The 23,687-nt window shown below is 45.7% G+C and overlaps 1 protein-coding gene, 1 long non-coding RNA gene and 3 other non-coding genes across 7 annotated transcripts in view; all 5 read right to left on the bottom strand.

Annotated features, from left to right (window-relative positions):
* Positions 1 to 4,012: 4,012 nt before the first annotated feature.
* On the bottom strand, positions 4,013 to 6,507 carry LOC130883819 (uncharacterized). Its single transcript, XR_009057995.1, has 4 exons — positions 6,411 to 6,507; positions 5,402 to 5,437; positions 4,895 to 4,926; positions 4,013 to 4,367 (listed from the first exon to the last, which is right to left on the bottom strand). It is a non-coding gene; the product is annotated as an uncharacterized LOC130883819 (long non-coding RNA).
* On the bottom strand, positions 4,523 to 4,726 carry LOC130884576 (small nucleolar RNA SNORA73 family). The gene has a single exon (XR_009058092.1). It is a non-coding gene; the product is annotated as a small nucleolar RNA SNORA73 family (small nucleolar RNA).
* On the bottom strand, positions 5,008 to 5,211 carry LOC130884579 (small nucleolar RNA SNORA73 family). Its single transcript, XR_009058095.1, has one exon. It is a non-coding gene; the product is annotated as a small nucleolar RNA SNORA73 family (small nucleolar RNA).
* Positions 5,523 to 5,726, bottom strand: LOC130884578 (small nucleolar RNA SNORA73 family). Its single transcript, XR_009058094.1, has one exon. It is a non-coding gene; the product is annotated as a small nucleolar RNA SNORA73 family (small nucleolar RNA).
* Positions 6,508 to 16,254: 9,747 nt separating the features above from the next.
* Positions 16,255 to 23,687, bottom strand: part of Phactr4 (phosphatase and actin regulator 4) — a 78,385-nt gene continuing 70,952 nt past the window's right edge. For all 3 annotated transcript variants that reach the window (XM_057784838.1, XM_057784837.1, XM_057784839.1), the window contains 3 exons: positions 22,994 to 23,131; positions 20,740 to 20,816; positions 16,255 to 18,640 (listed from right to left, as the gene is read on the bottom strand). In XM_057784838.1, coding sequence (XP_057640821.1) covers positions 18,625 to 18,640; positions 20,740 to 20,816; positions 22,994 to 23,131 — 231 coding nt within the window. In that variant the 3' untranslated portion in view covers positions 16,255 to 18,624. The remainder of the gene's footprint in view (positions 18,641 to 20,739; positions 20,817 to 22,993; positions 23,132 to 23,687) is intronic.

The raw sequence follows: 23,687 nt of genomic DNA, 5'->3' as shown, positions 1-23,687 counted from the left end.
TGTCCTGGAACTCACAGAGATCCGCCTGCCTCTGCCTCCTGAGTGCTAGGATATGCCTGGCGGTGGTGGCGCACGCCTTTAATCCCAGCACTCGGGAGGCAGAGGCAGGTGGATCTCTGTGAGTTCGAGGCCAGCCTGATCTACAAGAGCTAGTGCCAGGACAGGCTCCAAAGCCACAGAGAAACCCTGTCTCGAAAAATCAAAAAAAAAAAAAAATTAGAAAAGGCTTTCTAATTCAAATCTAAGTGGGAAAAGCATTCAGGAGGGGTAACATTTGCTTATTACATGTATGTCTGTGTACCATGTTCACCATGCCATGCTTGAAATAGCCCGAAAGAGGGCGCCTGATGCCCTAGAATTGGAGTTACAGATGGTTGTGACCTGCCTTGTAGGTCCTTGGAATTTCCAATTTCACTAGAGCAACCAGAGCTCTTAACCACTGAGCCGTCTCTCCAGTCCTAGAAGGGTAACATTTGCAATGACAGTGTAAATTGTGTGAAATTGCCACATACCCTAGAGTAGTAGAGGGTGAGGGTCTAGTGTGTCTATGCAGATAGTGAGTCACTATGGTTCTGATCACAGAATATTAGGAGTTTAAAGATAGATTTTCAGGGCTAGAGAGATAGCTCAGAGGTTAAGAGCTCTACCTTGACTGCTTCTGCCTCACTAGAGCAGGTGTGCATGACCATGCCCAGTTATTTATTTTGAAAATGGTACCTTCATTAAAGAACAAGATCAGCATGCCTTTAATCCCACTCGGGAGACAGGTGCGGATCTCTGTGAGTTTGAGGCCGGCCTGGTCTACAAAAGCTAGTTCCAGGATAGGCTCCAAAGCTAGAGAGAAACCCTGTCTTGAAAAACAAAACAACAACAACAACAAAAAACCAAGCTCAGCACCTAAAAAAGGCTGGCCCAGCCGGGCGGTTGGTGGCGCATGCCTTTAATCCCAGCACTCGGGAGGCAGAGGCAGGCAGATCTCTGTGAGTTCGAGACCAGCCTGGTCTACAAGAGCTAGTTCCAGGACAGGCTACAAAACCACAGAGAAACCCTGTCTCGAAAAACAAAACAAAACAAAACAAAAAAAAAAAGTGGGGCTCACAACCGGGAGAGGCCTCTTGACCTTGATGCTTCACCTGTCAACACACTTAGATTTCTATTTGTGTGTGTACGCACGTCCAGTGCTTGTGGGGACAGAGGACAACTTTCAAAATTACGTTCTCTGTCCACTCATCATGTGGGTCCCAGAGGCAAACTCAGTCCTCAGACTTGGCAGCGGGCACCTTTGCCAACGGAGCCATTTCTTGACGATTACTATGTAGTGCCAGCCCCAGATGGGTGCCCTAGTTTTGTCTTACCTTTTCAGGGTTACCTCTGCCTCCATCATGACCTCCTCTCTTGGATGATAAACTGTGAAGTTTCTCCAAGCTTCGCCCTGGAGACTCTGCTGTCTTTCTCCAAGATCTTACCCATTCACATGGCTTAATGTAATTACAGAAATATGATCATCACTTATCTTACAAAAGAAATTTTAGCCGGGCAGTGGTGGCGCACGCCTTTAATCCCAGCACTTGGGAGGCAGAGGCAGGAGGATCTCTGTGAGTTCGAGACCAGCGGACAGGCTCCAAAACCACAGAGAAACCCTGTCTCGAAAAACCAAAAAAAAGAAATTTTAGGGGGAGGGGAAAGACTCATGTACCTAGGCTATCACCAAATGCCTAATCCTCCTGCTTCAGCCTTCCAGTGCTAGGATTATAGTGGTGTGTCACCAAGTCCCTGTCCCTCAAACTCATTTTTAAAAATTTCTTTCAGCGCCGGGCGGTGGTGGCGCACGCCTTTAATCCCAGCACTTGGGAGGCAGAGGCAGGTGGATCTCTGTGAGTTCGAGACCAGCCTGGTCTACAGAGCTAGTTCCAGGACAGGCTCCAAAACCACAGAGAAACCCTGTCTCGAAAAACCAAAAAAAAAAAAAAAAAAAAATTTCTTTCAGCATTTTATGTATGTGAGCTCTATCTGTACCTATGCCTATATGCCAGAAGAGGGCATCAAATCCCATTATAGATGGTTGTCAGGTACCATGTGGTTGCTGGGAATTGAACTCAGGACTTCTACAAGAACAGCCAATGCTCTTCCAGATGACCCATCTCTCCAGCCCCCAAATCATTTATTTTGAATTATGTCTGTGTGTGGGTTTGTGAATGTTGCATGCAGGGTGTGCAGATTGCAAGAGGGCACTGGGACCTCTGGAGCTGGAGTTACAGGCAGTTGCTGGATGTGGGTGCCAAGAACCAAACTCTCTAGCATTCTGGAAGAGCAATATAACTTTCAGCCACTGAAACACCTCCCATAGATGTAAACCCTTCTTATGTGCATTAACCCATTTGTTTCTCACAAAAACTTGAGGTAGAAAATGAGATTAAAATTGTTGCTCTTGCAGAGAACCCAGGTTGAAATCGCAGCACTACAAGGTAGCTCATAAACATCTGGAATGACCTGCACATGTTACATGAACATAAACACACACGAAATAAGAGCTGTAAAGCACTGGCTGCTCTTCCCTTGACCCAGGTTCAATTCTGAGCCAACATGGTAACTCTAATCCCAGGGAACCCAACACCCTCAGATGAACATTGAGGCCAAACACCAATGCACATTAAGACTTCAATCACCATAGAGGCGGTTGGAGCCTGACTTCTAGAGGATTAAACTGATTTCATTGTTGGAACTTGAACCCAGGACCTCACACGCCCGCGGCCACCAGGTTTAATACATGTGTTCGTGATGCCCAGGATGTTGCATGGGTGCTGATGTAAGCTCTCGTATCATGGTTGATAACCCTCTCCACCTCTTTTAAAGGACATAATCCATGTAAAACAGGATGGCCCGGAATTTAGGTTCTGCCGTCAACCCCAAGAAACCTAAGCATTCTTCACAACAGGGTCTTGCTATGTACTTCAGCTGGTATTTCCAGTTGTAGGCACATAAAAGATCTTTTGAGACAGGGTCTTTCTTACTGTGTAGCCCTGGATTGCTTTAACTCTTAAGGCTGTACCTTAAAACACTAACCATGTTATTTGGAGCATATGAAAGTAAATACTTCACCCACTTATGCACTGGGAACTGACAACCATATCTAGGGGCTTATGTCCTCTGGAAGGTTACTTGCCTAGGCTATGGGATCACCCCCCTGCACAGGTACAGGAGCGATGATCCAAATTTAAAGTGGATGGAAACAATTTTGCTGTCAGTAGCCAAGGCATTGTGCCGTCCAGGACTATCAGAAAACTAAGGGCGGGGCTGGAGATGGCTCAAAAGTTAAAAGCACTGGCAGTTATTCCCAAGGTCCCATCACCCACATAAACAGTGGTTCAGTCATCTGTAATGAGATCTGGTGCCCTCTTCTGGCCTATAGGCAGGCAGAACACTATATACATAATAAATTTAAAACAAAAGCTTAAGGACAGGCTCACTGAACTTGGAGGTACAGGATTTTACCCCCAGAAGCTAGTGATGGCTTATGTTGGCATATTGAAAGACACCTTAGCTATGAGATGGGCTGTTTCAATTGAGAAGCCTGTGTTTCTGCTGGAATCCCTAGCTATACACTTAGGCATGTCCCATGCCAACTCAGGGCATTCCCTCCCACACTCATTACCACTTGACACCCATCATCTATCTTGACACCCAGCATCTATCTTCAAGGCCTACCTTCTCCCTATTCCATCATTCAGGTTCTTGACTTTCCCAAGGTGAAAGCAGCCAGCACAGGAAATCAGGGCTTCCCATTATGACCTAGCTACCACCCCTAGCACACATCATAAGGACAAGCTTTAAGGTGAACCCACCACACACTGCCCTCATTGGACCAGACTTATTGGAACAGTGTTACCAACAGTCCAAGTTCATTCCCAATCCATGCATCATACACTAGCTGGTTTACACGAACAACTAGAAACCATCCAGTGTTCTGTACACATGTACTGACTGACACATTAATTCAAAATGAAAACATAGTCAAAAAATTTTTCCTTTAATTCATACAAAGGTCAACATCAGTTGTCAGGCATTTATTTATATAAGTTCTGTATACCATTCGGTACCACTTGTGGTGCATATGGTCTTGGGGCAGCCAGCGTACATCCTACCAGGAAATGGGCCACATATATGCTAAAGCACAAACCTAGACATCAATATTCATTACCGGACCAAGAATAGCTAGGGAGAATAGTGCATGCTTAGCAATGACAATGTTCGGTGTTAAACCCAAATACAGCAACTTTGCCAAATTGTATCTAGTTAATTACAAGACTCCAAATCAAGCACCAAGTTAACCTTCAGCAGGTAGCTAGCTGTGTAGATCCTCTTCTTTCCTGAAGAAAAACAAGCAAAGATCAGATTCTCAAAAGTGAAACACTGAAACCCTTAGCACCTCACTTTAAGTTTTTAAAGACCCCTGGGGTTTCCCTGTAGCTTTGGAGCGTGCCCTTCTTTGCCTTCCAACTGAGCCACCAACTTATCACCTCAAGACTGTTTCCTGCATGGTTTGTCTCCCCAGTCACTGTCCAGAGGACTCTGAGAAGGCGTAGGAATATGCAGGCGCAGACTCGAAGCCCAGCTTCATCTCCAACATCGTGGAATGGGACTGTACATCACAGGGCAGGGCCCTATGCTCCCCTATGCCACTAGGACAGAGCCCGGGGAGAGTGACCTCCCGGGGTATCCACGTTGGAACGTCTGTCTAGTACCCAATGATTCGTCAACCAAGTCTCCGGAAACACACTAGTCTGATGCCCTAAAAAGTCACAAGTACCCACTTATTATAAATTGCTAATACATAAATTCAGTTACCAAATGGAAAAAAAGATCATGTGACAGACACAATTCAAGTAGAGCTTACCTTAACCAACAACTCGTAATCACTGATGAGATCTGTAAAAGAAGGCATTTGTGAGTACAATTCTAATGCAATTTCTGAATCACGCAGACTCCCTCATAGATCTCCTGATTCAAGACTGTTTCCTGCATGGTTTGTCTCCTCAGTCACGGTCCAGAGGACTCTGAGAAGCCGTAGGAATATGCAGGCGCAGACTCGAGGCCCAGCTTCATCTCCAACGTCGTGGAACGGGACTACACATCACGGGGCAGGGCCCTATGCTACCATACGCCACTAGGACAGAGCCCGGGGAGAGTGACCTCCCGGGGTATCCACGTTGGGAAGTCTGGTAGTACCCAATGATTCGTCAACCCCAACCAATACGCAAGTCTCCAAAGCAAATTAGTCTCTAATGACCTGAGTTACAGGTATCCACTAATAACACACAGAAAATGGCTAATATGTAAATTTAGTTTACAATTGGAACAAAAAAAAACCACGTGGAAGACACTAGCATTCAATTCAGCTTACCTTAAGCAAAAAGTAACTTGTAATCACTGATGAATTCTGAAAAAGAGGGCATTTACTTCATAAATAAATCCTAATCCAATTTCTCCATCATGCAGTCGCACTCCCCGATCTCCTGATTCAAGACTGTTTCCTGCATGGTTTGTCTCCCCAGTCACGGTCCAGAGGACTCTGAGAAGCCGTAGGAATATGCAGGCGCAGACTCGAGGCCCAGCTTCATCTCCAACGTCGTGGAACGGGACTATACATCACGGGGCAGGGCCCTATGCTCCCCTACGCCACTAGGATAGAGCCCGGGGAGAGTGACCTCCCGAGGTATCCACGTTGGAAATACACGGTGAAGACCGTCTTTCAACTAACCCTATATCGATTCCAGAGTGCTGGTACTTCTAGTATGAGTTACCCCTCCCGACTTTTTTGGATATAATTAGAACGAAACATCTGCCAAATTGTCATTATTTGCCTTAAGAATTATCTCTGAATTAAGAGTAATAGATTACCGCCAAAAACCAAAGCGTAGGAACTTGTCTACGACACGAGTAAAAATTATAAACGCAGCTGAGAACCTAGGCACAAAGTTAAAACCATGCCCACGAACTACGATAATCACGTGGCATATTTACTATGAACAAAATTTTTCTCTTTTCCTTTTGGAAACAGGCTTTCTCTGTGTAGCGCGAACCTCAAACTCAGATCCACCTGCCTGTGCCTCCCGATGTCGGGATTAAAGGCGTGCGCCACCGCCGCCGGGCTGAAAGTTTTTCCTCCCGAGCAGCACCAACTTTAAGGGAAAGCGAAGACTCTCTGGAAAATGAAGCTAAGAAAGGCTCGTCCCGGGCGGGAAGGGCGGCACGTATCCGCCAAGGAGGCCACGCTACGCCGAGTGAATCCCGGCCTCCCCGCGGAGTCTGCGCAGCCGCAACCGCAACCGCTTCTCTCCAACCTCCAACCTGGGAGCCGAACCCCGTCGGTAAACCGACAGCAGCAGAAAAAGGAGCGGAAGGTAACTCACCAGCAACAGACTACAGGACGACTCCGACACTCTGGAAAGAACGAGAAGAGCCGAGGCAGCCATATTTATACATGAATCCCCGGAAGTCGGGTAATGCAGACTGCGCCTGCGCAGGGACATGCGCACGGAGGACCATTGGAAATGTGGCAAGGTTCGTGCGATCTCTTGAGCTTCTAAGTCCAAGCAGTGTGTTGTTGAGTTTGAGCGATTTGTCCTCAGTGCCTGGATATGCTGGCATATGCAAAATGGGCAAAGACATCTGTCTAGAGGAATGCTTCCTAGACTCCAGAGTTGGAATCTACTTTGTATATGGAAGAAACGTTTGATACAGCGAATACAAGGATTGATTACAATTAAAAACGTCCCGGGGAGGGGCTGGAGAGGTGGCTCAGTGGTTAAGAGCATTGCCTGCGCTTCCAAAGGTCCTGAGTTCAATTCCCAGCAACCACATGGTGGCTCACAACCATCTGTAAAGAGGTCTGGCGCCCTCTTCTGCCTTTAGGCATACACACAAACAGAATATTGTATACATAATAAATAATAATAATAATAAAAAAAAAAAGTCCCGGTGGGTGGAGGGATTAGAGGTACTGGAGAGATGGCTTCGCTGGCTGCCTTCCAGAGTACCTGGGTTCAATTCCCAGTACCTATGTGACAGCTCGCAGCTCACAACTCAGCTGTCATCTGCAGACACGTGGTGCACATAACTCACAAACACACGCACATACAAATAAAAGTCAGTAAAACACACAAAAACAAAAAGCGCTTATGCATTCTCAGTGGGAGGACACCTGCCCAGAATTTCAGGTTCTGATCTACACCTGATTAAAAAGCTGTTAAATGTTATGTGCACTTTACACACAAACAGATCAAAGACGTTGACAATAAGATATACTTAGAAATACTTAAGAAATATACTTAAGAAATACTGTACCTGTTCAATGACACCCCCCCATAATACATAGACAAACAGTAATAATACAGTATAGAGTCAGATGAATAAAATGACATTATCATAAGATCAAGGCTGGACTGAGCAGAAACACTGACCATGTTCCTCTTATATATTGTGTGCTAAGTCTTTACAAACATTTGCTCTGTAGTACAGGCTGGCCTCGAACTCAGAGATCCGCTTGGCTCAGCCTCCCAAGAGCTGGGAATAAAGGCGTACGCCACCACTGTCTGGCATATTTCCCAGATTTTTTATTTTTGGTTTTTCAAAACAGAGTTTCTCTGTAGCTTTGGAACCTGTCCTGGAACTCACTCTGTAGACTAGGCTGGCCTCATACTCACAGAGATCTGCCTGCCTCTGCCTCCTGAGTGCTGGGATTAAAGGCATGCGTCACCACCGACTGGCCATATTTCTCAGATTTTAAGATGTGAAACTAAGCCACACAAATTTTGTTGTGAAATATTTACTTGAAAAAATGACTGGACATTCTGATACAAGTCTTCAATCCCAGCACTTGGGAGGCCTGCAAAGGCAGACAGATCTTTGAATTGGAAGCCAGTCATTTCTACATAGTGAATTCCAAGACAACTAGGGTTACATGGAGAGATCCTGTCTCTTAAAAAAGAATGATGAGGGGCTGGAGAGATGGCTCAGTGGTTAAGAGCATTGACTGTTCTTCCAGAGGACCTGAGTTCTATTCCCAGCAACCACATGGTGGCTCACAACCATCTGTAATGAGATCTGGTGCCCTCTTCTGGCATGCAGGCATACATGGAGGAAGAATGTTGTATACATAATAAAAAATAAAATCTTTAAAAAAAAAAAAAGAATGATGAATTTATTTATTCTCTCTTCTTCACTTTCTATATTTTATTTCATTTTTCGAGACAGGGTTTCTCTGTATAATAGAACTGGCTGTCCTGAAACTCGCTTTGAAGACCAAGCTGGGCTCGAACTCACTGAGATCTGCCTGCCTCTGCCTCCCGAGTGGTAGGATTAACGATATGTGTCAACACTGCACAGCTCTTCCTCTTTCTTCTTCCTCTTCTCCTCCTCTTTCTTCTTTTGGTTTTTCAAGACAGATTTTTCTTCGTAGCCCTGGCTGTCCTGGAAATTGCTCTGTAGCCAGACTGGCCTCAAATTCACAGAGATCATCTGCCTCTGCCTCCTGAGTTCTGGAATTAAAGGTGTGTACCACCATGACCTTTTTTGGTTTTTGGAGACAGGGTTTCTCTCTTTAGCCCTTACTATTCTGGATATTCTAACTATATATCTGCAGGAGACTGGATTTCCTTCACATACTCAAACCAAAGGATAGAATTAAAAAGATCTCTTTCATTTAAACATTATTATTGTGGGGGGGGGTGGTGCAGTCACGTGCCATGGGACTCCTGTGGAGCCCAGAGAACAACCCTGCAGAGTCAGTTTTTTCCTTGCACCTTTTAAATGAGTTCTAGGGACTGAATTCCATCAACAGGACCTTGTGTCAAAGGCCTTCATCTGTCTCCATAGCCCTTTATGGTTGTTTGTTTGTTTGTTTTGAGAAGGAATCTTACTATTGGGGACTGGAAGGAGGAGGTTTTGGAGGAGTTCAAGGCCAGCCTTGGCAACAAGGAGAATTTGCTGCAAGCCTAGGCTACACCAAACCTTGTCATAAATACAAAAAACAAACAAACAAAACCAAAAACAAAAATAAGATATTGAAAAGAAAGCATTTTGGGGGCAGAAGAAATAGTTTCTCTGTAGCTTTGGAACCTGTCCTGGAACTCACAGAGATGGTCTCAAACTCACAGAGATCGTCCTGCCTCTGCCTCCCAAGTGCTGGGATTAAAGACGTGCGCCACCACCACCCAGCATGGATGTGGTTCTCTCTGTCCACCTTTATGTGGATTTCTGGGCTCTGACTCTGATCAATAGGTTTGGTGGCATGCATTTATACCCCTGAGCCATCATGCTGGCCCTGGGCCTGTCCTTTGTGATTTGGTCTTCCAGACCTCACTCTCCATCCACATAGAACCAAGTTTCACCCACCATTCAGGAAATACTGGGCCGTGAGTAACCTCAGAGCAACCTCTGGAGACATTATAGCCCCGAAACTGTAGTACCAGCTGGAGGCCTGAAAATTGGGCCACAGCAATCTGGGAGCAAAGAAACACCCAGAGAGTTCTGACTCATGGTTTCTCTTAGCTTTAGTACAGGGTAATGTGCTAAGAGGCAAGTAGAAGGTGAGTCATTGCTGAGGTGCTCTGGGCTGAAACCGGGCTGCTTGCCAGAAAGCATAGCAGCATCAGCTGCTCTGTGTGACATCAGGCTGAGGTTCAGTTAACTGTTGTCCATGTCCAGTAAATCCTTGTAAGGGAGACAGAGTGGGCTGCAAATTATTGTCCTCAAGCAAATGCACAAATGGTGTTTGTTTTGACCTTGAAAAAACCTGACCTGTATAATCTCATTTTCCAAACTAGGGAGAGGGTGGTTAAGAAGGACAGGCACCTAGTGACATCCTTAGCAATAGGGTTTCCCAATACTTTCTCTACAAATTTTCTTTTCTTTTCTTTTTTCTTTTTTAAAAAAAGATTTATTGGCCGGGCGGTGGTGGCGCACGCCTTTAATCCCAGCACTCGGGAGGCTGAGGCAGGTGAATCTCTGTGAGTTCGAGACCAGCCTGGTCTACAAGAGCTAGTTCCAGGACAGGCTCCAAAGCCACAGAGAAACCCTCTCTCGAAAAACCAAAAAAAAAAAAAAAAAAAAGATTTATTTACTAGTATGAATACAATGTTCTCCCTGCATGCATGCCTGCAGGCCAGAAGAGGGCACCAGATCTCAGTATAGATGGCTGTTAGCCACCATATGGTTGCTGGGAATTGAACTCAGGACCTCTGGAAGAGCAGCCAGTGCTCTTAACTATTGAGCCATCTCTCCAGCACCTGCAAAATTTCTAAAATGAAAAAAATTGAGATAGAGGGATCATATACCCCAGGCTATCCCAGGCTAACCTTGAATTTGCTATGTTACTCAATGTAAGCATTATAGTTTGGATGGAAAGGTATCCTGGCAGTTGGGAGCCAAGGAATAACAAAGTCACATCACACAACAAACCTCACATAAGAGATTTATTGGGAGGGAAAAACCAGGAGGGTGGTTGCCTCTGATCAGGGGAGAAATAGCAGAGAACTGAGCAGAAGGCGGAGCTTATATAGAGTTTCTTGGGGATTGGTGGGGTTTCAAGTCCAGAGATTGGGCTTTTTACTCTGTGGGGTGGGGGCAGGATTCAGTTGTTGGGGTAGTTAGAGTGTTCTGTGCATGGAACCTGGCAGTTGGAGGGCCTCAGGGGAGGGGCCTAACCAATTGTATGACTCGAGGGGCTTACGTTCCCCCCTTTATATTATTACTAGACAATCAGGTCACAAGAAAGGGGGTGGTGTGACCCTTAGACTGCTTCCTGCTGAGCCGTGCTACCCTTTGGGCGAACTTGATCTTCACCATCGCTGGGCTCTGGCTCTGAAGCTAGGGGCTGGTAATTCTGTAATAACAACTGATTAAAAGTCTGCTTGGAAATATTTTGACTCTATTGTTGAAGAAATGTAGATAAGAAGTTTATAAGGCAGGGTGCAACCAGTAGGAGAAAGTGGGTTAAGAAGGGTAATACCTTAACCTAAGTAGTTAAGGTAGCTGACCCGACTAGTGAGAGATCACTGACTTCAGACTGACACCTGGGGAACCTGCGTAGGAACGAACTGAATACAGGTGACAAGGGTGTGACTTGGGCAGTGTATGGGGCCACTGACAGTGGGACCAGGATCTAACTCTAATGCATGAACGGACTTTCTGGAGCATGGAATCCATTCTCAGCCTAGGCACGGGGTTGGGAGGAGGGACTTGGTCCTGCTGCAAAGAGGTGATGGGACAGACTTAGTTGACAAAGGCCACCTCTTTTGCCTTTAGTTAATCCTCGATGATCTTGTAGCACTTGTGGCACTCAGGGAGTCTATGTCCCTTGAGGTAAGAACGGGCTGAGGCCCCCACCGGAGATCCTGGAGGAACTGAGAGGAAGAGCTAAAAGAGCTAGGTAAGTAGTCAGTTCCGCCAGGCCCTCTCTAGACGGGGTGACCCGAGCTGCTCCTTTGTCATGCCAGCATGCTCTAAACCTTCTGATGGGAATCCACACGGGCTCTTCACTAGGTACCAACCTCTAGTTTTGGAAAAGAGAACACCAGGGTACATGTACCGAACCACCCATCAGGTAGGCAGTGATAAACTTGAGTGCCATAGAGAAAGGAGGCATTGGGAATGTTTGGGCACAGGGACTGGGTGGTGGTACTGAGGGTAAAAGGTATTGCAACCGCAGAATCCAGTGTGCCCACAAAGCATGTTGGAGTTAAAGAAGTCTACGATACTGAAGAGAGAGGTGTGGGAAGGAGAAGGGATGGTAGTAATATTGGGCTTAGAGCAACTAACGAGAAGCGTGGTGAGAGAGTCTAATAAGACAGTGGGTACGATCGCAATGGCAGGCATGAGTTTGACCCAGGAAGGACATACAACCAGTATTCTGTTGTTGGCTGTTTTTTTTTTTGTTTTTTTTTTTTCTCTTTGCTCTTTACTCTTTTGGGGGTCCTGCCACCCAGCTCCCAAATAAATACATACACAGAGACTTATTCTTACTTATGAATGCCTGACCTCAGGTTGGCTTAGTTCTAGTCAGCTTTTCCTAAATTATCCCATCTACCATTTATTTATTTAATTATTTATTTATTTGGTTTTTCGAGACGGTTTCTCTGTGGTTTTGGAGCCTGTCCTGGAACTAGCTCTTGTAGACCAGGCTGGTCTCGAACTCACAGAGATCTGCCTGCCTCTGCCTCCCGAATGCTGTCTACCTTTTTTTTTTTTAAAGATTTATTTATTTGTCTTATGTATATGGATGTTTCAACTGTACATACACCTGCACATCAGAAGAGGGCATTGGATTCCACAAGACTTCAGGTATGGATGGTTGTGAGTCAGCATGTGGGTGCTGGGAATTGAACTCAGGACCTCTAGAAAAGCATTCGGCGCTCTTAACTGCTGAGCCAATAATTTTTTAAAGATTTCTTTATTTATTATGTGTACAACATTCTGCCTCCATGTATGCCCACATGCCAAAAGAGGAGACCAGATCTCATTACAGATGGCTGTGAGCCACCATGTGGTTGCTGGGAATTGAACTCAGGACCTCTGGAAGAGCAACCAGTGCTCTTAACCACTGAGCCATCTCTCCAGCCCCAAATAAATATTTAAAAAAAAAAAAAAAAAAAAGAAAGAAAACTCCAGGAGGCAGAGGTAGGTGGATCTCTGTGAGTTCGAGACCAGGCTGGTCTACAGAGCTAGTTCCAGGATAGGCTCCAAAGCCACAGAGAAACCCTGTCTCGAAAAACCAAAAAAAAAAAAAAAAAAAACTCCATCTCGCCAGGCGGTGGTGGCGCACGCCTTTAATCCCAGCACTCGGGAGGCAGAGGCAGGCAGATCTCTGGAAGTTCAAGGCCAGCCTGGTCTAGAAGAGCTAGTTCCAGGACAGGAACCAAAAAAAGCTACAGAGAAACCCTGTCTCGAAAAATAAAAAATTAAAAAAATAAAAAAAGAAAGAATGAAAACTCCATCTCCATACAGAGTTTCTTTGATGCCCATCATCTTTTGAAGCAAACTGGTTCTGTCAGAAGCAGACATGTCTCACCATCATGAAAAGCCTTAGGTTGTTAAATGCCAAATTCTATAGTCTTTGATGATCATTTATCTACGTAAATATATCTGTTTAACCTTGAAAATATACCTAGCTGGGCGTTGGTGGCGCATGCTTTTAATCCCAGCACTCAGGAGGCAGAGGCAGGTAGATCTCTGTGAGTTCGAGGCCAGCCTGTTAGTGCTGTTAGAGCTAGTTCTAGGACAGGCTCCAAAGCTACAGAGAAACCTTGTCTCAAAAAAACATATATATACCTAATATGACTACACGTTTGATTTTTATAGATGACTAAATATTCACCTGTATTTCTTAATTATACATTACTTTTTTATTTATTTTTTTTCCTAAACATTTATTTATTATGTATACTGTTTGTATGTATGTCTGCAGACCAGAAGAGGGCACCAGACCTCATTACAGATGGTTGTGAGCCATCATGTGGTTGCTGGGAAGCAAACTCAGAACCTCTGGAAGAGCAGCCAGTGCCCTTAACCTCTGAGCCATCTCTCCAGCCCTACATAACATTTTAAAATGAACTGCATAAGCACAATACCCCAAACAGGAGTAGAAATAATATACAGTATAACAAAATTAACATTAAGTTTGTATCAATAAACCAAAACCCCATACCAATATAAAATATTTTGAGATCAACAGTTGCTTTTTGGATTACGATACATTCAATAAGATACCTTTTATCTCATCATTTCTAATATCATATTCCCCCTTTTTTTCTAAAGGTTTATTTATTTATTATGTATACAGTGTTCTGCCTGCATGCCAGAAGAGGGCACCAGATCTCTTTATAGATGATTATGAGCCACCGTGTGGTTGCTGAAGATTGAACTCAGGACCTTTGCAAGAGCTGCCAGTGCTCTTAACCTCTGAGCCATCTCTCCATGCCCCATATCCTCCTTTCTTCCTTTAGAAAGAGATCTTTGAATTTAACTTCCCTGATCGCTCACACTATTTGTAAAGGTCCTGAGTGATATTAGGATCTAGAGTGCTCTTAGGTGGTTCTTTGGATTGATTATCTAAGGGGTATTGAGGCCAAATTTTATTGCAAAAGTGAGTAAATTTGAGGCCCTTCAGTTGGGGGTCAGGTGGAGAAGCTGGAGGTTTTTTTTTTTTTGGCTTTTGAGACAGGGTTTCCCCGAGTCTGGAGGTTTTCTAAGAGGCATCCCAAGGGGGAGTGGGAGGGTATGGAAGACACGTTCCCATGGTAGAGAGGAAGGAAAATATCACTGCAGCCTAGTCGTGGGCAAACCTAGGACTCAGGGAGGACCGAACAAGGGTCAAGCCATTCAGTGGGTCGTTGTAAGGCAGAGGAGTCTCAGTGCCTGGTAGGTACCAGGGCTTCTGTAGAGGTGAGGTGAATGGAAACCAAGCTCCAGGAGGAGGGTCTCTTCCACAGGAAAGGGTCGGCAATGGGGTCACGAAAGCCATGAGGGCCTAGAGGAGCTGTGGGATTACAGGTAGCTCCAGGGAGAAGGGGACAGCCAGGGGCACAGCAGCCCAGTTGGGCCTAAGGAAACTGCAGGATTGCAACTATAAGGGTCAGGTGATGGGGTCAGGTGTAGAGGGCCAGCTGTCTGTGGCCTTAGAGACCATGGCTGGGGGTGACAATCAGTGGTCACTTTGTCAGACACAGGGAAATGTTTACACTGACTAAAGGGGAAACTTAGCTAAATGCTGCAGATGGGTGGGACAGAGTGATTGCTGAGGGGAAGGTGAGTCTGTGGCAGGTGCACAGGAGTAAGGGATAGGGTCTGTGCACCTTAGGCACCCGAGGGGAACCGCAGGCACAGGGAGAGCCTATGCTGGGTTCTGACATAAATGTAAGTGGTATAGTTTGGATGGAAAGAAATCCAGGCAGTAGGGAGCCAAGAAATACCACAAAGTCACACCTCACAACAAACCTCACAGAAGAGATTTACCAGGAAGGAAAAAAACCCAGGAGGGTGGCTGCCTCTGCTTGGGCAAGAAACAGTGAAGAACTGAGCAGAAGGCAGGGCTTAGACAGTTTTTGGGGGAGGGGAATGAACTTCTTAGGGTTAAGGTTTCAAGGGTAGAGATTGGTGGAATTTCAAGTCCTGAGACTCAGCTTTTTACTCGGTAGGCTGGGGGCCTAGCTGTTAGGGCAGTTAAGAGTGTGTGCTCTGTGGGTGGAGCCTGGCAGTTAGAGGTCCTCAGGGAGGGACCCGGCCACTTGTGTGACTCCTTACACTCAGGATGACCTTTAACTTCTCATCCTTCTGTCTCAGCCTCAGAGGTTCTGGGATACACTGTGCCTTGCTTTATGATGTGGGACTGAACTCGGGTTGGTACACACAAGATAAGCACTCTACCAACTGAGCTATATCCCAGTCCTGTGACTCTTGTTCATGCAGAGAAATATACAAACATGGCTACATTTAACATAATCACTTATCTTCTTTTTCATTTTGGAGTCTTTAGCAATATTTTGGATATCATTTCTCTCTCTCTCTCTCTCTCTCTCTCTCTCTCTCTCTCTCTCTCTCTCTTCTGAGACAAGATTTCTCTGTATATTTCTGGCTGTTCTGGAACTCACTTTGTAGACCAGGCTGTCCTCAAACTCAGAGATCTACCTGCCTCTGCCTTCCAAGTGCTGGGATTTGGGTATCATTTTTAAGTTGCTTTAATTTTCTGGAATAAAGTAAAACAAAACAGGGGCTGGAGAGATAGATGGTATAGTAGTTAAGAGCACTGACTGGTTCAAGAGGACCCAGGCTCACAACTGTTTGTAACTCCAGGATCCAACACCCCTCACAAAGACATACATACAGGTAAAGCACCAATAAAAATAAAAAGACTGGGTGGTGGTGGCGAATGCCTTCAATTCTAGCACTCAGGTGGCAGAGGCAGGTGAATATCTGAGTTCGAGGCCACCTGGTCTACAGAGTGAGTTCTAGGATAGCCAGGGCTACACAGAGAAACCCTGTCTCAAAAAACAAAAACAAAAAAATAAAAAATAAAACAAAACAAAAAAATCTGAATCAAAAAACAAAAACAAACAAACAAAAGTAAAACAAAACACAAATCAGGGATGTGGCTTAGCGGTTGAGTAATGAGGCTCAATCTCCAGTACTAAAAAAATAAAAAAATAAAAAAATCAGGTTTTTTTCAATATTCTAAAATACTTTAATAATTAAGACTGGTGGGAAGACTGATATACAATGTAATTATTTATTTTACATGATTCTGTACATTAGGGGACATTCTGACGTTACAATATGCTAGGCTTTACATTACGACTGTGACTTCAAATTACAGAGAGAAAACACAAAGTCAGCTCTTATATACATTAAAACAGAACCACTGACTAGATGCTGCCCTAACAAACGAGATGAAGAGTGAATCTGAGCGCTGGTGGCCCAGGAGCAGACGGGTAGCTCAGGCTTGGCACGGTGAGGGACAGCAGCGGTGGAAGACAACCGAAAGGCTGTTTTGCTGACAGGCATGGTGCAATCCCTGTGCTTGCGAGGTGGAGGCAGGACCATCAGAAGGTTGAGGTCTTCCTTGGCTATATAGTGAGTTTGAGGCCAGCCTGGGCTACATGAGACCACAGCTAATAAAACAGAAGAGAAAATGTCACCTCAGCCACAGACAGTGAAGGCATATGCAGTCTCTAAAACCAACAGGAAAGCAAGTGTGGTTGGGACACAGGGCTGAGGACAGCTCAGTGGCACAGAGAACTGGCCTAGCTTGTGAGAACTTGGATTCCATCTTGAGCACACTGAACAAAATACAATCACAAAAGAGGATGCTGAATGATCAGGTCAGCAATTATGGCAACCTTGTGTCTAGACTTCTTCCAACTGTCATTGGTCTCCCTCCTTAACCCAAGTGTTAACAAGCTTTGAGCAGGTGGGGAGGAGGGGAGCTGGGGAGGTGGTGAGGAGGTGGAGGGTGAGGGGGTGGGGAGGGGGTGGTGAAGAGGTGGGGAAGTGGGGAGGCAGCCCTGTTTCCATAACCAGAAACCACCTGATAGTGACAGGACTCCGAAGAGAAGGAAGTCCTATTTTAAGGTCACTTTAGCTTTTGTTTGCCCTATATTCTAAATCTTCCGCAAGTGCGGTGTTAACAAGGAGAACACTGCTGAGGGAACACAGAGAGAAAAGAGGGGTGCAGAGGAAGCACTCAAAACTCACAGTTTACTAAATGGTGGGTGAGGAGGAACCGGCTATGCCTGTGGACGCATGATCCTACGATCCCGGGCGGGAAGCCGGGAGGGAGACCTCAAGTCAAAGGCTGGCTGAGCTACAGACTGAGTTGCAGACTAAAAGAAGAAGAAAAACTAGGATGTATTTCTTTTCCACCTAGAACGTGAAGAGCGATTGGGAGGGAGAGGTGAGGCTGTATGGGCTTCAAGAGAAAACTCTGAGGCACAGACCAGATTCGCTTTGGGAAATCACATTTACATCACAAATACAAATGGGGAGGGCCTGATCTAAAAACTGAGGCACCAACCACACTGGCTACAGCATGGAAAGGCAAGTGAGGTGAAGGCTGCCGGAGAGAAGCAGCGGCTACTGGAGTAAAGAGGCACTGTGCAGTACGGAGGGCCAGCAGCACACAGTGCCCCACCCACTGGCTGAAGTGACTAACAATATCATTTGGTACAAGGAATGTATGCTTAGTCTAAGGAGTCTAACCCATGAGTCAGGCTCTGCCAAACTGGCATTAATATTAAGGCCTTTTTCTTGGTTTGTATAGAAACTATACTTGACACTCTCATTGAACAGCTTGATTACAGTTCAGACTGTTTTAACAAATAGATTTCCATCATTTCTTTAGGATAACTTTAAAATAAGGACCAGGATGAGAGCCAAGCATGATGGTTCATGCTTGTAATCCCAGCACCTGGGAGGCTGAGACAATGTTTGAGGCCAGCCTGGCCTATATAGCGAGGTACAGGCTAGTCTGAGCCAGTTTCAGATCTTGCCTCTAAACAAAGGAGCTGGGATGACAGGTGTCAAAGGAGGGACAGCTCAGACACCAAGCTTCCTGGGGGCCTCACTGGTCATCCAGGAGGGACAGTGCAATCTTTTGACTGCCATGCCAGGGAGGTCTAAGCATTCAGGAGTGGGGGCCCATTTGCTAGAGAGCACGGTAGAGCCTCCAGGGTTGTTCTGGCAAGAGGATGGACGCCTACATGGTCGGTCGCACAAACAGGGAGGCGGTTAAGGCTAATGGCACAAATTGCCTCTTGGGACAGGGTGTGCTGCCGCCAGTAAAACTCAGAGCCTTCAAGGGCCCGAGCTCAGGTGGCTGGCGAGAGGAAAGCCCTCAAGTCTGCTGCAGTGTTGTGAGGAGGTTCAAAAACATTGGGTGTCTCATTTCTCTCCAATGGCAGCCCAGGAGAATCCGTTACAGTGGAAGGCTACATTCACAGAAGTGCTGTTCAGCTCTGAACCAGATCCCAGAGCAGCTCTGGCTGTGGTGTGGGAAGTGCTATGGTTGCCCTGGAGACAAGCAACACAGCAGCTCTGCTTTCCCATGGTCCTTTAGTCCCTTCTTCACGATCAGCATCACGGGCGATGGTAGCTAGAAGGGTCGGAAAGGGACAAGTTACCAGACAATGTAGACTGCTTTCCTATTCTTGAAATCTGTTTTGGAAAGTCAAAAGGACTTTTGTTGATTACAGGAATACATGCACCTCAAGTGGTGCTGAAGACTGACCGGGGCCTTGCGCATGCTCTGCCACTAATTAAACTCCAGCTCTGGCTTCGCTGTATCAGTATCAGTATTGTAGTTGGAGGGCGGGACTTCCAGCACTTGGGAGTTTGAGGCAGGAGGACTGCTTTGAGTTCCAGGCTAGCTTGAGCTACAGTGTGAGATCCTATCTCAAAACACACACACACACACACAAAGTGGGGGGCGACAAGCTCCCCAAAGGAGGAATGGGTCAGACCTGTGTGCTTGTCACTCCAGACAAGCAGCAAAACAGCTGTTTGTTAGAAGCCAAGTAAACAAGAACAAGCTCCCCAAATAAAAACAGAACAATAAACATGGGCTTTCCCCTGAAGGATCTACTATCTGGTGTTGACATGCTGGCAGTTCCAGCTGTAGGCTGAGGAGCAGAGCCTGAGACCGAGGATGCTTGTTCTCGAGACTCCAGCAGTGCCACCTCAGTAAGCCACAGGTGCTGTCAGCCTTCAAATAGCTGCACTTCATTTCCCAGTCACCCTTCTGCTGTAGAGCATAGTTTGCAGAAACCCGAGGCTCTGCCTGATTCCCTGTTGCAACCTAAAGACCCAGAATTGTATGTACTTGTTGTAGGTGCTCAGTAAATACTTGTTAACTAAATGAAGCTGTCTCTACAGCTTATGGTCTCACAGGCCTCACAAACTTCATTAGACAGGTAGAAATACGAGCACTCAGGCGTGGGGCTCCCATCTGTAGTCTCTGCTCTCAGGAGGTTGATAGGACCATCAAGAGCCCCAGGCTAAGCTGGGCGTGGTGGCACAGGCCCTACAATCCAGTCAATTCTTGTGAGGCCAGCCACAACTACACAGCAAGACCCTGTCTCAAAATCACTACCAACAGAAGAAGTAGCTGGGAGCTTAGTAGCTCAAGTTTGTAATCCCAGGGTAGAGGCTAGACAGCCGTGAGTTTCTGGTCAGCCCTGGTTATATATAAATTCTAGGTCTGGGCTACACAAAATGGCAAAACTCAGAATGGCATTTAGAATTAGCTCTTAGTTCTCATTCTCTTTTGCTGGTGATGTTGCTTTGGTATGGGTCTGATTTCCCCGAGGTGGCTCTGGAACTTGTTATGTAGCAGAAGATGATCCTGAACTCCTGCTCTCCCTGAGTGCTGGGATGACAGGCATACACCACCACACGCAGTTTATGCAGTGCGGGGATGGCACCCAGGGCTTTGGGCACGCAAGACACATACTCTACCAACTGAGCTACATCCTCAGACCTATTTATTTATTTATTTATTTATTTTTTCTGGGGTGTGTGTTGGTTTCTTAAGGGAGGGTTTCTCTGTGTAGCCCTAACTGTCCTGGAACTCACTCTATAGACCAGGTGGGCTTGAACTCAGAGATCCACCTGTCTCTGTCTCCTGAGTACTGGGTTTAAAGGCATGTGCCACCACTGCCTGGTATATTATTCCATTTGTAATATGTGTGTAGTGTGTGAGTGCAGACCCACATACACTACAATGGACACGTGGGAGTCAAATGACATCTTAAGGTGTCAGTATTTGTCTTCTACTTGTTCTAGTGAAGGTCTCTTGTTCACCGCTGTGGACAGACACCAGGCTAGCTGAGGACTGGCCTATCCCTGCCTTCCACCTCACCATGTGCACTGGGATGTCAGACACTCCCAGCTGCACCTGGTTTCTCATGGTGCTGAGATCCACACTCATCTATACATTTCCCAGCAGTGCTCATCCACAGAGCAATCACCCCAGCCCCACTGTCTTTGTTTTTTAATACAAGGTCTCGTAGAGTCTAGGTAGGCCTTGAACTCCTGATCCTTCTGCCCCCACCTTCCAAGACTACAATTATGGATTTATAGCACCATGCCTGACTTTCTAGATCAGTAGAGTTCCTCCTATCTGAACGACTTTGTTATGTTTGTCTGCTGGGGAAACTTTACTCAGCTACAAATATTTGGATCTTTGGGTCTTACCGTGTAAAATGTTTGCTGTCTTCATGAACCTCCATCTCTGAGCTTTTAAATTCATTTAATTCTTTTCTTATGGCAGCCTGTAAGATAGAAATAAGATTTAAGCATCTTTTCTCTCTTGAAGGGCAGCCTCATGACTTGCCAAGTATCTCTAATGGGCTTATCATTAGGAAGAACCACACATCTTGGATGCAGCCCAGAGGGAAGAAAAGTCAGGCCAAGAGATCCAGCCAAGCTGAGCCTGACACACAGTACTCTCCTTGACACTACTAAGCTTCATGTAAACCAGAAAGTCTCGATTTAAATCAAAGCGTTAAAAAGATAGTCTTTGGGCTAGAGAGATGGCTCAGCGGTTAAGAGCATTGCCTGCTCTTCCAAAGGTCCTGAGTTCAATTCCCAGCAACCACATGGTGCTCACAACCATCTGTAATGACGTCTGGTGCCCTCTTCTGGCCTGCAGACATACACGCAGACAGAATATTGTATACGTAATAAATAAATAAATAAATATTTTTTTTTTTAAAAAAAGATAGTCTTTGTCGTCTCCACAGCACATTAAGCAGGGCATAGAAGTGAGAGAATTACTCAGATACAGCACCAAATCTCCTCCAATTGCTGCTGGTAAAAATGTGGGGATTGTTTTTTTTTTTTTTTTGGCGGGGGGGGGGGGTTTATTTATTTTATGTGCATTTTTTTTCCTGCATGTATATCTCTGTGAGGGTGCCAGATCCCCTGGATCTGGATTTACAGACAGCTGTGAGCCACCATGTGGGTGCTGTGAATTGATTGAATCTGGATACTCAGGAATAGCAGCTCTTTTTTTTCTCTTTTTTTTTTTTTTTTTTTTTTTTGGTTTTTCGAGACAGGGTTTCTCTGTGGTTTTTGGAGCCTGTCCTGGAACTAGCTCTTGTAGACCAGGCTGGTCTCGAACTCACAGAGATCCGCCTGCCTCTGCCTCCCAAGTGCTGGGATTAAAGGCGTGCGCCACCACCGCCCGGCAGTAGGAATAGCAGCTCTTAACCACTGAGCCATCTCTCCAGTCCCAAAAATATGTTTTATTGGGACTGGAGAGGTAGCTTGGTAGAGCACTGGCTGCTCTTCCAGGGGACCCAGGTTCAATTCCCAGCACATAGTGGCTCACAACTGTCTGTAATTCAGTTCCAAGGGATTTGATGCCCTCTTCTGGCCTCTCTGAATAGACATACATGCCAGAAAACATCCATAAACATAAAATAAATTAGAAAAAAAGGGTATTTTATTTCCATCTCAAATTTTTGTTCTGTGATACAGCTTATTTTTTCTTCCCCACCCTTATGCAACTGTTCCCTTCCTCCCTCCCTTCCTTCCTCTTCTTTTTTGCTTTTCCCTTTTTCTGAGACAGGGTTTCTCTGTATAACAGCCCTGGCTGTCCTGGAACTCAATCTGTAGACCAAGCTGGCCTCAAACTTAGCGATCTGTCTGCCTCTGCCTCTGACTCCCTAGTGTTAGGATTAAAAGTGTGTGTAGCAAAAATAATAAAAACCCAGAAACAAAACATTGGGGTTCAATCTGAAAACCAGAAAAGCAAAGCAGCCAAGTTATTAGAGAAGTTTTACCTCTACCAAGGCTGGGCGACCACAGAGGAAGTAGACTAAGCCTCTCTCCCATTTTATATTCCCTCTAGTGCTGGGAGTAAAGGCATGTGACTCCCTAGTACTGGGATTCAAGGTGTGAGCCACCACTACCTGCAGGTGTTTCTGCAGTGATCTTGTGTAGCCCAGGGTGGCCTTGAACTCACAAAGACCCTTCTGCCTAGGTTTTCCAAATCCTGGGATTAAAGGTATGTGCTACCACTGCCCGCCCTTTAGTGGCTTAGCTTTGCTTCTGATCTTTAGGAAAGCTTTATTGATTAAAACATAAGTAAAATAACACTAAAGGTGTGTGCTAGTATGGCCTGGCAAAACAGTTGTTTTCTTAATGTTTAATAGAAAACTTGGGTTTACATCTTGGCATTTTATATCTTGCTTTGAAATGTGACACCCTATCAAAACCAGAAGCTCTGCTGCCGGCTTGCTCTTCTCATGAGTGCCGTGTCCTTCTGAAGATCCACACTGGGCTGTGGCTGGACTTTGCCAAGTGTCTCCCTTTCTGTTACCTCTATGCTGAAAATCTATGTTTCAAAGCGCTCTTAATAAACCCTAAGTGTGCTTCACAATAATAACAGAAAGAGTAGAGAAGAGAGAGATCCTCAGAGAATATATGAGCATTTTCGAGTTACCTTGTCAGCAGGAGTCAGTTTGGTCCATGGCTTATCTGCTCGCCGGTCATAATCCTGAGCATCTGTAACCTCCACATACTCATTAAACCGCAGGATCTTCCTGGCAAGTAGTTCAGCCACAGTCGGCCTTTGACTGAGCTGAAACACACAGAGCCAAGCATGCATTAAATTGCCTTTACCATTCACTGAACAATAGAGTTACATGGGAAGCTTTCTTTCTTTTGTTACTTATTATTTATTTTGAAGATTTATTTATTATGTATACCGTGTTCTGCCTGCATGCCAGAAGAGGGCACCAAATCTCATTCTAGATGGTTGGGAGCCACCATGTAGTTGCTGGAAATTGAACTCAGGACCTCTGGAAGAGCAGCTAGTGCCCTTAATCTCAAAGTCATCTCTCCAGCCCTCACTTGTCTGTCTGTCTGTCTGTCTGTCTGTGTCTGTCTGTCTGTCTATCTAGATATTCATTTATTTATTTATTTGATTTTTTTGAGTCAGGGTTTCTCTGTGTAGCTCTGGCCATCCTGGAACTCACTCTGTAGGCCAGGCTGGCCTTGAACTCACAGAGATCTACCTGCCTCTGCCTCCTGAATGCTGGGATTAAAGGCGTGCGCCGCAGCCGCCGCCGCCACCACCACCACCAGGCCTACACTTTTTCTTTTGATATAGGGCCTTACACTGTAGCTCAGGCTAG

Source organism: Chionomys nivalis, chromosome 11 (genome assembly GCF_950005125.1).
Source record: "Chionomys nivalis chromosome 11, mChiNiv1.1, whole genome shotgun sequence".
Classification (NCBI taxonomy): Eukaryota; Metazoa; Chordata; class Mammalia; order Rodentia; family Cricetidae; genus Chionomys; species Chionomys nivalis.
This window is presented reverse-complemented; position numbering and strand designations above follow the sequence as displayed.